This window comes from Nannospalax galili, unplaced genomic scaffold (genome assembly GCF_000622305.1).
Source record: "Nannospalax galili isolate Female #2095 unplaced genomic scaffold, S.galili_v1.0 scaffold218, whole genome shotgun sequence".
In the NCBI taxonomy this organism is placed as follows: domain Eukaryota; kingdom Metazoa; phylum Chordata; class Mammalia; order Rodentia; family Spalacidae; genus Nannospalax; species Nannospalax galili.
In genome coordinates, this window is record NW_008343207.1 from 1474685 (window position 1) to 1491278 (window position 16594).

General features: G+C 43.5%; 1 protein-coding gene across 4 annotated transcripts in view; it reads right to left on the reverse strand.

Annotated features, from left to right (window-relative positions):
- Positions 1-16594, reverse strand: part of Tctn2 (tectonic family member 2) — a 42293-nt gene that overhangs the window by 9426 nt on the left and 16273 nt on the right. For all 4 annotated transcript variants that reach the window (XM_008839278.3, XM_017799688.2, XM_017799687.2 and 1 more), the window contains exons 5-12: positions 16133-16233; positions 12236-12432; positions 11526-11649; positions 9071-9209; positions 7492-7557; positions 5018-5152; positions 3604-3681; positions 235-312 (exon numbers count right to left, since the gene is read on the reverse strand). In XM_008839278.3, the coding sequence (XP_008837500.2) occupies positions 235-312; positions 3604-3681; positions 5018-5152; positions 7492-7557; positions 9071-9209; positions 11526-11649; positions 12236-12432; positions 16133-16233 (918 nt within the window). The remainder of the gene's footprint in view (positions 1-234; positions 313-3603; positions 3682-5017; positions 5153-7491; positions 7558-9070; positions 9210-11525; positions 11650-12235; positions 12433-16132; positions 16234-16594) is intronic.

A 16594-nucleotide genomic window follows, 5' to 3' on the forward strand; every position in this document is an offset into this window, starting at 1 on the left:
TTAAAGAAAAATGCACTATATTTAAGAAAACCTTTTCAAAACAGTATTTGAGAGATGAAGACCCAAAAAAAAAAAAAAAAAAAAAAAGCCACAGAAACACGAAAAGCAGCTCCCCACACACATCATAAACTAAATGGGCTTTAAAATAAGTGATTCCTCCATAGATCACAACTCTGAAACTACTTTTAACTCCAGTCTACCAGGGAGAGACTCATAAGGGCAAAACCATATTACCTGTCTGCCAAATGTGTAATGCAGTGACATTCATCATGTTGGTATGCAGGGCTCGGACAGGCTTGCCAAACTGGTAACCTAGACACAACGAACACAACCAACAAGAACTGGCATCTTTCATCCTCATGTTCAGAACATCATGAGCAGCATCCCATTAGACAGCATGAAAGAGGAATGCACAGTGAGATGAACTTCAGAGGCAGAGCATTCCACACACCACCCCTGCGGCCAGAAGAGGGGCAGGGGCTGGTCACCCCAACACACAGGAGGCTGAGGCAGGAGGATGTTGCTTCTACTTACTATTTTGAGTTCTTAATTTACTAATGATTTTAGAACATCGATAATACTAGTACCTAGAAAGTAGAGGCAGGAGGCTCAGGATAATATATATTTGATAAACATATTTATATAATTTTTTTCCAGACTATTGGAAAATAAGCTACAGACATCATAACACTTCACCTCTGAATTCTCCTAAAATGAAGGCAACTCCACATATATAACTACAGCACCAACATTTCCTATATGAAAAAGAATTCTGGTGGGGCTGGAGAGGCAGCTTGGTGGTTTAAAAGCATTGGCTGCTCTTGCAGAGGACCCGAGTTCAGTACCCAGCAATTACATAGTGGCTTATAAACATCTATAACTCCAGTTCCAGGAGATTCCACGCCCTCTTCTGGCCTTCCCAGGCACTGTATACATGAGGTATACATACATACATGCAGGCAAACACTCATACATTTAAAATTTCCTTTTATTGCCGGGCGTGGTAGCGCACATCTTTAATCCCAGCACTTGGAAGGCAGAGGCAGGCAGATCTCTGTGAGTTCAAGGCCAGCCTGGTCTACAAAGCAAGTTCCAGGCCAGCTGGGGCTACAGGGAGACCCTGTCTCAAAAAGACCAAAAAAAATTTCCTTTTATTTACAGACAAATATTCCAGTCACCACTCATCAAAGAAGTTGTGCACCAATCAGGGAGTATTACCAAGTACCACAACTGGTCACACACAGACATTGTCTATGAATTGCCCAGGCCTAAGTGACACATCTACAATGCAACCTCTACACCTAAAATAAAAATGAATCTTTCACCGGGCATGGTGATGCACGCCTTTAATCCCAGGACTTGGGAGGCAGAGGCAGGTGGATCTTTGTGAGTTTGAGGCCAGCCTGGTCTACATAGTGAGTTTCAGGACAGCTGGGGCTACAAGGAGACCCTGTCTCAAAAAAGACAAAAAAAAAAAAAGAATCTTTAAAGATTAAAAAAAAAAATTTCCTCACAGCAATATCCTACCTGGTTCATATTCACACTTCCCTCTATGTCCCCTAAGTGTGCCTTAGAGCTGTTTCTGCAAATCCAGATCCAATCAAGGTCCCTGCACTGTTTCTCTGCTTCCTGCCTTACTTCCCACCATTCCTGAACACCAGCTCCCCTCTGGCTGTTTGGACCATGTGTCCTTAGCATATCTTTCTCTGTAGCCACTCCCAGGTTACTCTGCTGACAATATGCACCAGCTGCTTCTTTGTTTTTGCTTTGTTTTGAAGGGTTTGGTTTTTGGGTATCTCTATGTAACCCAGGCTGCCCTCAAAACCCTCCTACCTCTTCCTCCCAAGTGCTAGGATTATAGGCATGAACCACTTGCCTGGCAATTTTACTCTATGTTTTTAGAATGTTTTACAAATTTTAAAAATAATAATCTAGGGCCAGCAAGATGACTCAGTGGGTAAAGGCACATGCTGCCAAGCCTCGGACCTGAGTTTGATCCCAGAACCCACAAGATGAAAGGAAACAATGTTGTCCTCTGACCTCCACATATGTCCCATGGCACACATACGTTCACATACATACATACATACACAAATACTTTAACATTTTTATAACATAAATTATTTATTTTTACTTTTTATGTGTATGAATGCTTTTTGTTTTTACTAATTTTTTTGGAGACAGAGTCTCCCTGTAGCTCCAGCTAGCCTGGAACTCACTATGTAGCAGGCTGGCCTTGAACTCATAGAGCTCCGTCTTCCTCTGCCTCCTAAGTGCCCCATTAAAGGCATGTGCCACCACGCCCATCCATGTATGAATGTTTTTCCTGTATGTATGTAAGTACACACATGCATGCAATGCCCGGGAAGGCTGGAAGAGGGCACTGGATCCTCTGGAACTGAAGTTTTGGGTGGTTGTGAGTCTCCATGTAAGTGTTGGGAACAGAACTTGAGTCCTTGAGAAGTCAAGTCAGTGCTCTTATCCTCTGAGCCATCTTTCCAGCCCTAAAAAAAATTTTTTAAATCTAGTTGGTGATAATAGCTTGGTGGTACACCTATTCTAACACACACACTGCCCTGTGCCAGAATGTAGGTCAGTGAGAGAACACTGGCATAATGCACAGGAGGCCCTAAGTCTGATCCTCACAACTGAAAACAGAAACAAAGCAAAATCCTAGTTCAATCCCCAGCACCAGAGAAAAAGAATGTGATGTACACAAACTTTTCTAGTAACCTCGTTATCCAAAAGAAAGTACTGGCACAGGGTGCATGACTGCCAAAGCAGAGGGTCACTGGAGGCCACAAGTTCTTGACAGTCTTAGACAACACAGTGTGATCTTGCCCCTCTCCAAAAAAAACAAAGGGGAAATAGATATTTAGATAATATATAACAAACACCGGCATTTCTATGTGTAAGACCACCACACATTTCAAGTGCTGGGCAACTGCACATGGCAGGTGACTATACCAGCACACAGTTTAAGCCCCGTGTTAGGCACTGAGGAGGCCAAAGCAGTGAAACAAACAAAGTAGTGGTGGTGTGCCTGCACATAGATGCAAAATGTGGAGCTCTCAGAAGCCACATGGCTACCCCATGGGTCCCGGGTTAGGAATCTGCCAACTGTAGCTCATTATCTCTTAAGAAACCAACTCTGGGGCTGGAGAGATGGCTCAGGGGTTAAGAGCACTGACTGCTCTAGCAGAGGACCCGAGTTTGATTCCCAGCACCCACATGGTGGCTATGAACCGTCCTAACTCCAGTTCCAGGGGAATCCAAAGCCCTCTTCTGACCTCTGCAGCATTGCACGACATGGGTGCACTCACATACATACAGGCAAAACACTCATACTCATAAAATAAAAATAAATATATCCAAATTTTTTTAAACAAAAGACCAGAAGCTAAAGAGAAAAAAAGCTTGCATTTAAAGCAACTTACTATGTGTTAAAAAATTAAGTTACCATCAGAAAAAAAAAAAAAGTATCACAGAGAATAAAGAACAGGTCATGGTGAGGAGCCACAGTTGAGGGTAGTTTCTCATAACAGCCCAGGAGTGCCACCTTATGATCTGCCTGAGGACCAGTGACTGTCATATTCATCCTACCTGGATTTCCAGAAGATTCCTTTTCATGACCACTGTTATAGCTTAAAAACTTCACCGTAAATCGCTGTGCCATTATTCCTAGAAATAAATCAATTAAAGACATAATGCATAGCTTGTCACTGGGAAAAGAAATTATCACCCATGAACCCAACAAGATGATGATACATGCCCATAATCCCAGCACTTGGGACGCACAGCAGAGGACTGCCTTGAAATGGAGGCCAGTCTGTGCAACACAGCAAGGCCCTGTCTTGGAAAAACTAAGAATTAAGACAAAAACAAGTCAGGCAAGGTGGCATATGCCTTTAACCTCCGCTCTTGGGAAGCAGAGGCAGGCAGATCTCTGTGAGTTTGAGGCTATCCTGGTCTACAGAGAATTCCATGCACGATAAAGGTTACATAGTGAGACCTTGTCTCCAAAACAACAAACAAAAGAAAGAACTTATCCTACATGGTACTATTTTCTTTTTTAAATTACTTTTTATTTATTTACTTTGTGTACACATATGTACATGGGTGCACATGCCATGGCACACATGTGTAAGTCAGAGGACAACTTGTAAAAGTCAATTCTCTTCCACCATGTGAGTCAAACTCAGGTCACTGGACTTGGTGACAAGTGCCTTTACCAGCTGAACCATCTCCCTACCCCATGCTACTATTTACTTTAAAGGGTACCTTTTTCTTGTTTTGTTTTGTTTTGTCTTTTCTCTTTTTGAGACAGGGTCTCCCTATAGCACAGCTGTCCTGGAACTCACTGTGTAGACCAAGCTGGCCTTGAACTCAGAGATCCGCCTCCCTCTGCCTCCTGAGTGCTGGAATTAAAGGCATGCGCCACCACACCCAGCACTTGTTTTTTTGTTTTTTTTAATTTTATGTGTATGCGTGTATTGCCTGCATGTAGGTAAGTGCATCTGTGTCATGCAATGCCCGCAGAGGACAGAAAAGACTGTTGGATCCCCTGGAACTGGAGTTACGGACATTTGTTAGCTGCCATGTGGGTGCTGGGATTTGAACCCAGGTCTTCTGCAAGAATAGTCAGTGTTCTTAACTGCTGAGCTATCTCTCTAGTCCCTTCTTGTTCTTTTAAGACAGGGCTTCACTATATGTACCCAGGGTAGTCTTGAACTCACTATGTAGCCTAGGCTGGTCTTGAGCTCACTTTGAAATCCAGGCTGGTCTTGAACTCTATTAAGTCCTCCTGCCTTAGCCTCCTGAGTGCTAGAATTACAGGTATGAACTACCATGCCTAGTACAAAATTACATTTGATGTGCAAAAAAATACTGCTCTCCTTGATTAAATGATAAACACATAATAAATAAGTCTAATTTCATTTTAAGGGTTATAGTTTTGAAATCTTAGGGAAGGAAGATACTTAAAGCTGAAAGCATTCTTTCCCCTCATCAACATTACCTTTCTGGTGGGCACTGATTTTTGCTCTGATAATTTTGACATTTATTTCACTGATGGAATTATTATGCCATCGGAAAATATAATGTTCTTCCATAGTCACGTTTCTGGGGGCTGATCCACTGCTTAAAAGTATGTCTGCAAAAACAAGATTATTTTTACAAATTAAACCCTCTCTGAGCTCAAGTCAGTTCCTGGGGGCTCTCTCTGGCTAGATTTGCATCTCCAGCTCCTAACAGTGTGTGGCCACTGCTTCCTCCAGGGCACTTCTGGTCCAGAGTCAGCATTAGTCCCATCCTCTATCAAATCACTGTTCCCTTAATGATTCTGTTCCTTTCCTTTGATTCTGGTATCCCAAAGGCCCCAGCTCACAGCATGACCCAAAGCATACACTTGGGAACACTTGTGCTTCTGAAGTGGAGGCCTCTGGTCTAGCTGCCACTATACCGTGAGAACTCTGCTGAACACTTATCAGTGGAGGTGAAGAAACAACTCATCACAAAGGAACACAAAGCACACCTTTCACTCTACACAAAAGCATATTTACATCAGCCACACTCTATACAACCTCTCTGGCTGCATCATAGTTACGAAGTTTATCAAGAAAGGCAAGAATGGGGGCTGGAGAGAAGCTAAGATCCCCAGAACCCACATAAAGCCAACCACAGTAGCGCATCTGTACTCCCAACGCTAGCCTGAATATACAGCAGAGAATAAGATGCAAGGCAAGAGGGATACCCCAGGCTGTCCTCTGACTTCCGTGTACATGCCTGCACTCACACACAAATACATACCCATCATACACACACACCCCATATACAAACACACATCATACACAGACACACATTATCATATACAAACACATCATATATAAACACATATCATCATACACAGACACACCCATCATACCCAAACACAATCACACACACAAACACACACACACACACACACACACACACAATCATACACAGACACATACAGCATACACAAACACATACACAAGACTTTTTTTAAAGCAAGAAATGAAGATGTTACACCCTCGAGGACTCTTTATCCACCTGAAAGGTGTTTTTGAAAAGGCTCACAGAACCTGAGACCTGAAAGGGTACTATAGCTCCTCCCACCAAGGCCTGTAAGGAAGTGGCTGAGATCAGTGTGCACAGAAGCCAGCCAGGCATAACACACTACACAACTCCACTGGAGCAGCTCCCCAACTCTCCACCAATTTTAAGTTTTAAATTATTTGAAGATTTATTTTGTATGAATATGTATGTGCACATGTGTGCATGTGGAGGCCAGAGGTCAATGTTTGGTGTCACCTCAGTCACTCTCCATCTTATATTTTTCACTTTTTTTTTGGTCTTTTTGAGACAGGGTCTCCCTGTAGCTCCAGCTGACCTGGAACTATGTAGACCAGGCTGGCCTTGAACTCACAGAGATCAGCCTGCCTCTGCCTCTCAAGTGCTGGGATTAAAGGCGTGCGCCACCACGCCTGGCTATTTTTCACATTTTTATTTATGTGTGCCTGTGGTGGGGGGTGGCTGTGGGCTGACATGTGGCGATCAGAGGACAGCTTTCAGGTGTTGGTTCTCTCCACCATGTGGGTCTCAGGGATCAAACTGAAGTCTTCAGGCTTAGTGGCAAGCACTGTTACCCACTGAGCCATCTCTCTAGCCCTCCATCTTATTCTTTGAGACAAGGTCTCTCACTGAACCTGGAGATCACCTATTCTGTGGGTGATTGGTGAGGCCTAGGGATCCTCTTATCTCTACTTCTCTGGACCTGAGAGTACAGGTGAACAACAGTACTGGGCACAGTGGCCTGTACCTGTAACCCCAGCTTTTACATGGGTGATGTGGGGGGGGGGGTCACGCCCAGGTCCTCCTGCTTGCCTGGCAAGAACTTCATCAACTGAGCCATTTCCTCAGCCCCCACTTCAGTTCTTTTTTTTTTTTTTTTAAACAATGTCTCACTATGTCTGGAAATATATCAGGCTGGCCTTGAACTCACGGAGACATGCTCCCTTCCCTCAGTTCTTAATAAGAATGTATTTTCCTTCGGCGCTATACCACACTAGGAAGAAATGACACATATGAGGCATGGTGGCTCCTGCCTGTGCACCTAGCACTCATGAGGCTAAGCAAGAGCATCGCTATGAGTTCAAGGCCAACCTGGGATACCTAGCAAGACCCTGTCTCAAAAAACAAAAATAATATCTGGGTGTGATGGTACATAACCTTTAATCCCAGTACTTTCAAGGCATAGGTGGGTGGATCTCTATGAGATTGAGGCCAGCCTGGTCTACATAGAGAGTTCCAGGCTAGTTCAGGCTATAGGGAGACCCTGTCTCCAAAAAACAAAAACAAAAACAAAACCACCACCACCAACAACAAAACAAATAACAAAACAAAGCAAAGCAAAACAGAAATGGTTCCTATGTTTCTGTGGAGATGGCATGATGTAGAACATTAACGTACCTGCACTGGTGATGAATTTGTCCAGGTCAGCAGCTTCCTCATAGACTACTGTTGGTGTGACTAGTCCTAAAAAACATAGAAATTAACTTCCACAGCACCACGTGATCTATCACAGTCGCATTTACTTGCTAAAAGGAAGGTTTATTAAGCTGATATTGGGCCAGGCATGGTGACATACACCTGCAATCCAAGAACTTGGGAGGTAGAGGCAGGGATATTAGTTCAAGGTCATCTTCAGCTACATAGTAAGTTTGAGGCCAGCATAGGATATAACCTATCTCAAAAATTTTTTAAAAAGCTACTATGATACCACACCCCCAGCACTCTCCCAAATCTTAAATGGTCACTAGCTGGGATCCCTCTGCTCTTGCATCTTATTCTTTTTTTTTAATTTATTTTTATTTTATGGGTATGCATGTATGGCCTGCATGTAGGTAAGTGTATCCGTGTCACGCAATGCCCGTGGAGGTCAGAAGAGGCTGTCAGATCCCCCGGGACTGGAGTTATGGACAGTTGTTAGCTGCCATGTGGGTGCTGGGATTCCAACCTGGGTCTTCTTTAAGAATAACCAGTGTACTTAACCGCTGAGCCATCTCGCCAGCCCCTCTTGCATCTTGTTCTAACTGCAGAGGAGATGGCAATAGTCAGTCCCAACACCTACTATGTCGCTCTCCCAAGAGCTGCAGGGTTGATGTAAAGGGAAAGCAGCCACCTTGGAAAAGTTTGGTGCTCCTTCAAAACATCAAATAACCTGCATAGCATGGTAATACACTCCTAGGACTGTGGCCAGGAAAACTTGCCCACGGTGGTCATTCCAGCACTCATCACAAGACCAAAAGGTGCCAACAACTCAAGCAACCACCAATTCACAAAAACAAGCAACTGGTGGTCTAGTCATGCAGTGAAATAGTCTTTGATCCTAAAAAAGGAATGCAGCCCTAGCACATGCTTAAAAGTGGATGGACCTTGAACACATGAGATAAGTGAAAGAAGCTAGACACAAAGTTAATAAATGAATCCATTGATGTGAAAAGTCAGCACAGAAAATCTACAACTAACAACAGACCAGTGGCTCACTGCTCAATAGTTTTCCTTCCAGGGGATGAAAGATTTGAAGCTACCCAGAGGTATAAGGTACACAATATTGTGAATACACTGACTGCCACTCACTTAAAGAAAGGCAGGAGCCAGGTGTGGTAGTACACGCCTTTAGTCCCAGCACTCTGGAGGCAGAGGCAGGCAGATCTCTGTGAGTTCAAGGCCAGCCTGGTCTGCATAGTGAGTTCCAGGCCAGCTGGGTCTACAGGGTCTACCTGTCTCAAAAAGACCAAGAAAAGAAAAGAAAAAGAACTGAGGCAGGGGATGTGGCTCAGTAGTAGAACACTAGGTTCCATTCCCCAGCACAGAGGGACAAACACGGCACATGCAGGGTGCTCTTTGATCAAATAGGATTTTCTTAAGGAAAACACCATCCTCAACTGACAGCTGAAACATCTTTATTAACTGATGCAAGACTTAGATTCACAAAAAAGCACCTCTCCTAACAATTAGCGTTCTATCTTGAACAAGCATATCCTACCTCCCATGGAACGGATCTTTATGTCTGCATTGATGTCATCTTGTTCTTGGTACCCTTCTAGATCTGTACTGCATTTAATATCAAAATTCCAAAGGAAAGCCACTGGAGCATTCTGCAGGCACTGCCCAGCCAGGGACACCTGAGGGCAAGGGACAAACTCAGCACATTTATGCCCTTCTTCCCATTGAGTAACATTGATCAGAGTCTCTTACAGTCAGTCTTTCTGTTGAGCATGGTGGCTTACAACCGTAACCCCAGCACTCTTGAGGCCTGAGTTCAAGACCAGCCTAGGTTAGTGTGAGACTTTGCCTCAACCCCTTTCCCCAGCTGTTCTTCCTGCTGCCGGCCCCTATTGATGGATAATAATTTCAAAAGTTTATTCTCAAGGTGAACCACTTTCAGGAAACATCTGGTCAACTTGCTAAGCCAAGATCTGGAAGCTGCTACTCACAGTAAGATTCTCTAATGTAAGGAGGGACAGTCTCTAGCCCCATCCAGTTAATATACAAAGATATGACTAGATTCACTTCACCTTCTTTCCTGAACTGTAACCTGATTTTCTGGAGGGTGGGAGAATCTAGGTCCCAAATAGGATAATCATGAACTCTGCTGCTGAGCCCTCTCATCTAAAACCCAGATGGCTTCAGTTCTTAAAAACAGGTTCATAGATATAATAAAGATGAACTGTTGTGAATTCCATGCTTTCTGCCCACAAATGTTTTCCAAATGTGTGACTTGAAAAAATTAAGACTTTATATAAGACCTTAATTTTTTTTTTTTTTGGTCTTTTGAAACAGGGTCTCCCTATAGCCCCAGCTAGCCTGGAACTCACTATGGAGACCAAGCTGGCCTCACTCTCACAGAGATCCACCTGCCTCTGCCTCCCAAGTGCTAGGATTAAAGATGTGTGCCACTGTGTCTGGCGAGACCTTGTAATTTTTTTTAATATTTTATTTATTATTTTTATTTTATGTGTATGAGTGTATTGCCTGCATGTAGGTGAGTGCACCCTTGTCGTGCAATGCCATGGAGGTCAGAAGAGGGCTTCGGATTCCCCTGGAACTGGAGTTAAGGATGGTTCGTAGCAGCCATGTGGGTGCTGGGAATCAAACCCGGGTCTTCTGCAAGAGCAGTCAGTGCTCTTAACTGCTGAGCCATCTCTCCAGCCCAAGACCTTGTAATCTTAAAAACATGTTTCAAAATACTAGAATGTTATGTAAACTCATGTATTTATAGCTCATTTTAAATTGGTGGAGCTGGGGATATAGACCCCTTGCTTAGCATATACAGAGGCCTTGGAACCAGCTACAGCACTGAAGAAACATTAAAAAAAAGAAGCAGGCTCTCAAACTAAGAGAAGTGAAGAATGACCACTTCCATGGAGGTCTCTTGCTTTACTTTACAAGTTCATTCTTACATTTAGCAAAGGTAGGAACTACTAATAGTTAATACCCAGGAAAAATCCACAGGAGGAAGATAATAAGTAGCTTCTAAGCTAAGAAATTTTTTTTTAATTTTATGTGTTTGCATGTTAGCTGCCATGTGGGTGCTGGGACTCAAACCCGGGTCCTCTGCAAGAACAGTGTTCTTAACCACTGAGCCATCTCTCCAGCCCATTTTTTTTAATATTTTATTTATTGGGCTGGAGAGATGGCCCAGCAGTTGGGAGCACTGGCTGCTTTTGCAGAGGACCCAGGTTTGAGCCCCCGCACCCACATGGCAGCTATGAACTGTCCTTAACTCCAGTTCCAGGGGAATCTGAAGCCCTCTTCTGACCTCTGCGGCATTGCACAGCACGGGTGCACTCACCTACATGCAGGCAATACACTATACACATAAACTAAAAATAATAAAATATTTAAAAATTTTTTTAAAAATACTGATTATCCCCTCCCATGACAGCAAAACTAAGGTAATTTATACTTACCTTTATCAAATAGAGACATCTAGTTTTCTTTTGAAAGATATTTTTTTATGTGTATGAGTGTAGTGCCTGCATGTAGGTGAGTGCACCCACGTCGTGCAATGCCCGCAGAGGACAGAAGAGGCCATCAGATGCCCTGGAACTGGAGTTACGGACAGTTGTTAGCTGCCATATGGGTGCTGGGATTCGAACCCTGTGTCTTCTGTAAGAACAACCAGTGTTCCTAGACATCTCTCCAGCCCCTAAGAGATGTTTTTAATTTTTAAATATTTATTTTATTTTTATTTTATGTGTATGAGTATGTTGCTCACATGCATGTAAGTGCACCGAGGCCAGAAGAGGGCACTGGATCTCCTGGAACTAGAGTGAACAGACAGTTGTTAGCCACCATGTGAGTGCTGGGTACTGAACCCAGGTCTTCTGCAAGAGCAGTCAGTGCTCTTAACCACTGAACTATCTCTCTAGCTCCTTACAGAGAGATTTTTGAGAGTGACACGAGCTAAATTGGCAAGTTAAAATGGAAGGTGTTACCTGAGGGATAGTAAAATACTCCTTTGTGGTCATGATTGGCTCTCCTTGTTTGTAACTGGCATCTGAAAAGTCTCTTAGGTCAGGATGCAGATAAGCTTCAAATGCAGGCTGGTATCTAGGGGAACTACAAGTTCATAAGAAAGATTATCACTGGGCAGGCAGAGGGCTTGCTGAGCCTGTGCACAGTCTTAGGTTCCATGCCCAACACTGCAAAAAAAGACAATTGCTAACACTTTAACCATGATCTGCTGAAACACAATCCACCCTTTAATTTCTACTGTTTTCTTTTTGTCCTGAGACAGAGTCTCATAGCCTAGGCTGGACTCAAACTCACTATAGCTGAGGAAGACCTTGAACTCCTAATCCTCTTATCTCTGTCTCCTGATTGCTGAGATTGCAGGCATGTTCCACCAATCCCCACTCTTCATTGTTTTTATTTATAGCAATCACAGACAAGGATGTTCGAAGATACAGAACTATAAAACAGAAGAGCCATGACTCCTTTCTCCACCCTGGAAAGTCGCTGCTAACTGCTGGCTATCTGCTATTTATTTCTTCGGTTCTTTCCAACATTTCAGAAGAAATGATCTCAATAACTGAAACCTTCAGAAAACTTCTCTAAGGTGCTGAGAAATATGTGAGTCAAGGACCCAGTGGACAGGACCTGGTGACTGTGGGGAGCACCCTCGCAGGCAGAAGCAGGTACTCACATGGCACCATGATAGAAGAGACCGAGGAAGGGCGAGGTGGAGGGGGGCGACTGCACACATAGGAAGGGAAACCAGTCAGGAGCCTGATGAGCAGTGCCAACTGCACACAGCTGGTCAAATGGAGGGCTGACATCTCCTCCAAACACACCTGAGAAGCAGGATTGCCCGAACAGCTCTCTCACTTCTGGCCAGCAGTCCTTAAAAGCAGATGGAAGGGACAGTGAGGACACATGAGCTCTCACTGTAACACTGGTCATGACTCACGGCAAGCATGATGACATACCCTCTGAGGCCACCAGCATGAACTCAGTAAGAGAAAAACAAATACAATCTCCATCTCTTCCCAAAGTGGTTTGTGCACCAAGAAGGGGTCCTCGGGGCTGGGAAGATGGCTCATTCAATAAAATGTTTGCCTCACAAACATGAGGTCCTGCATTTGATTCCCAGAACCTATATAAAGAGGCCAGGTGTGGTGGCAAATGGTTTTAATCCTAGTGCTGGGGAACAAGAAAGAGGTTAATCCCTGGGCCTCACTGGCCGGCCAGCCTAGCCTACTCTGCAAGCCTCCAGTTCAGTAAGAGACCCTGTCTTTAAAAAAAAAAAAAGAAAAAAAAAAAGATGGTTGGTGCCTAAAGAACAACACCTGAGGTTGTCCTCTGGCTTCCACAGTGCATGTATACATGTGCACCCACACCCACATTCACTCACATGTATACACACACAAACATGAGTTTCTTAGTCAATTCCCTAGTGAGGCTCCAAATCACAAACTTCTAGTCTTCAAGCTTTAGTAGGAATGTAGATGTGCCCCTAAAAATCAGTACAAGAGCCAGGTACAGTGGCACAGGCCAGTAATTTCAGCTACTTAAGAGACTGAGGCAGGAAGATCAAAAGTTCAAGACCAGTCTTGGCAACTTAGAAAGACTATGTCTCAAAATTTGAAAAAGAAAATAAATAAATAAAAGGGCTGAGCATATTCCTCAGTCATGGCCTGTGTGAGGCCCTAGGTTCAATCCCCAGTACTGCAAAATAAAAAATAAAAATAAATTAAAACTGTGCAAAAAGTGCAAGTTGGGGCTATCTAGAGATGTCATTGATACAGAATATTGTTTATCTGTTATTTACTTACTTTTTTTTTTTTTGGTCTTTTTGAGACAGGGCCTCCCTGTAGCCCCAGCTGTCCTAGAACTCACTATGTAGACCAGGCTGGCCTTGAACTCACAGAGATTCGCCTGCCTCTGCCTCCCGAGTGCTGAGATTAAAGGTGTCCACCACCACGCCTAGCTTATTTACTTACTTATATTTATGTAGTTATGGTTAGGATTTCGTTGGTGGCAGTGGTGAGTTTTTTTATTTTTTATTTTTTGAGATAGGATTTCCATGTAGCCCCAGCTGGCCTGGAACTTGCTGTGTAGGCCAGGCTGGGATTAAAGGCATACACCACCATGCCCAGCTTTTTAAAAATATTTTATTTATTGTTTTTATTTTATGTGTATGAGCATATTATCTGCAGGTGTATAAATGTACCCATGTCATGCAATGCCCTTGGAGGACAGAAGAGGGCATCAGATTCTCTGGAACTGGAATTAGAGACAGTTGTTAGCTGTCATGTGGATGTTGGGAATCAAACCCAGGTCCTCTGCAAGAGCAGCCAGTGTTCTTAACTACTGAGCCATCTCTCCAGGCCCTATTTATTTAAGACAGAGGCTCACTATGTAGCCCTGACTAGACTGGAATTAGCTATGTAGATCAGGCTGGCCTCCAACTCACAGAAATCCACTTGCCTCTCCCTCCTGAATGCTGGGATTAAAGGTGTGTACTACCACCCTGGCATATTTGGGTGGGGGGAATCATGTGCCATGGCACACATGTGGAGGTTAGAGGACAACTCTGTGGAGTCAGTTCTCTCCTTCCACCTTTCCATAAGTTCTGGGGCTTAGACTCAAGTCTTCAGGTTTGAGCGGCTTGTATCTTTACCAACTGAGCTATTTTACTGGCCCATTGCTTGTTATTTTGGTACAGGGTCTCACTATATAGACCAGGTTTGCCTCAAGTTCAAAGCAATCCTGCTTTCCCAGTGCTGGGATTGCAGGGTATGCTACCACACCCAGCTCATAAAAGAGTATTAAATTTGGGGGCTGGAGAGATGGCTCAGCAGTTAAGAGCACTGGCTGCTCTTGTGGAGGACCAGGGTTCGATTCCCAGCACCCACATGGCAGCTAACAATCATCTGCAACTTCAGTTCCATGACCTCCAAAGGTATTGCACAACACAGGTGTACTTACATACATGCAGGAAATACACTCATACACATAAAATAAGTATTTTTTTTTTAAAAAAGAGTATTAATTCTGCCAGTAGCTGTTCCCACAGTATACAACAAACTCCAAAGGCTATTAGTGAAGGAGGTGAAGTTCCAGGCATATAGCATATGACACTTCAGTCAAAGACAAACCAGGTACACCCCAGGAAGTGATTCTTAGTTTGTGTAGGCGAGAATGTATGATGACACAAGTGAATGCATTTCTCAAAACATACCACTGTGGAATGGTGGCACATGGCTGTATGTCACTTTAACATAATGAGCACCTAATTAAAGACCCCTGAAAAACAGCCACTGCAAAAGGTTATTCTCACTAAGTTACCAAGATTGGCCTGTAACGCCTGACCTGCCCCTACCTCCCCTAGTGCTGAGATCACAAGCATGCACTACAATTCCTCATATATTAAGAAACAAAGCAACAAAATCACAATATCAAAAGTAAAATTTTGTGACCCACCAAAAAAGTGGGAAGAAATATGTGGAGGTGAGGGATGAGCTTATAGAGTTGTGATGAGTTCATTCATGCAGATTTATCTCCAAAAACATCAAATGTAGACATTATATATCCTTGACTTTTTTTTGGCTGGGTGTGGTAGCACACATCTGTAACCCTAGCACATGGTAGATAAAAGCAAGAGGATCAGGAGTTCAAAGTCATCCTCAGTTACATGAAACCCTGTCTCAAAACAACAACAGCACACAGCTCTCTGCCTGTTACTCTTCTACAATGTGATTCAAGAAGTAAATTTGTTGAGACTGAAATATAACACACATACAGTAAGTTACAGGCCAGCCAGGGCTACACAGAACCTGTCTCAAAACCAGTAACAACAGGTGGGCATGGAGGCGCACACCTTTGATCCCAGCACTCAGGAAGCAAAGGCAGGTGGATTTCTGTGACATGTGGCATGCTCACATGTGTGTGCACCTCCACACACAGACACAATAAATTATATATAAATGTTTAATAATAGTAAACTCACGCTCTAGCTATAATTTAATTTTCTAAAACATTACTTTTTCCAAAAAAAAAAAAAGACTTTCTTCTTTCCTCCATAAACTATAATACAGATAAGAAAATACTTAATTCAGGGGCTGGAGAGATGGCTCAGCAGTTAAGAACACTGGATGTTCTTGCAGAAGACCTGGGTTCAAATCTCAGCACCCACATGGCAGCTAACAACTGTCCGTAACTCCAGTCCCAGGGGATCCGACAGCTTCTTCTGACCTCTGCGGGCATTGCACAACACGGGTGCACTTACCTACATGCAGGCAATATATGCATGCACATAAAATAAAAGTAATAAATAAAATTAAAAGAAAATACTCAATTCAAATGTAATTTGCAACTCAGAGGTGCAATAGAAGGATCAGGAGTGCAAGGCCATCCTTGGTTACAAAATGAGTTCTGGACTAACTTGAGAACCTCTCTAAAAAAATAAGAAAAAACAAAATATTCACAAAATGGAAATCTCAATGGTCACCCACTGAAAGCTGTTGGGGAGGAGCTGTTGGTGTTCCCACATGCTATCAGGTACTATAACTTTGGTGCCCGATAATCAGGAATAACATACCTTGTCACAGCAGCAGCGAATGTCACAGGCCCCGATTGTTAAGTCACAAGGGCAGGGACCCAGGGGCTGATAGACCTGGTTAGGAATGATAGTCACGTTCTCTGCAAAGTATACACAGCAGAAAAAATTCAGCTATGAAACAGACCCACGAAGCACAGTCACATTTTTTACATTAAAAGAAAGTTTAATGGGGCTGGAGAGATGGCTCAGCGGTTAAGAACACTGGCTATTCTTGCAGAAGACCCGGGTTCGAATCCCAGCACCCACATGGCAGCTAACAACTGTCCATAACTCCAGTTCCAGGGGATCCGACAGCCTCTTCTGTCTTCCTCCGGCACTGCATTACATGGGTGCACTTACCTACATGCAGGCAATACACATATACACATAAAAAAATAATAATAGCCAGGAGTGGTGGCATACACCTTTAATCCCAGCACTCGGGAGGCAGAGGCAGGCGGA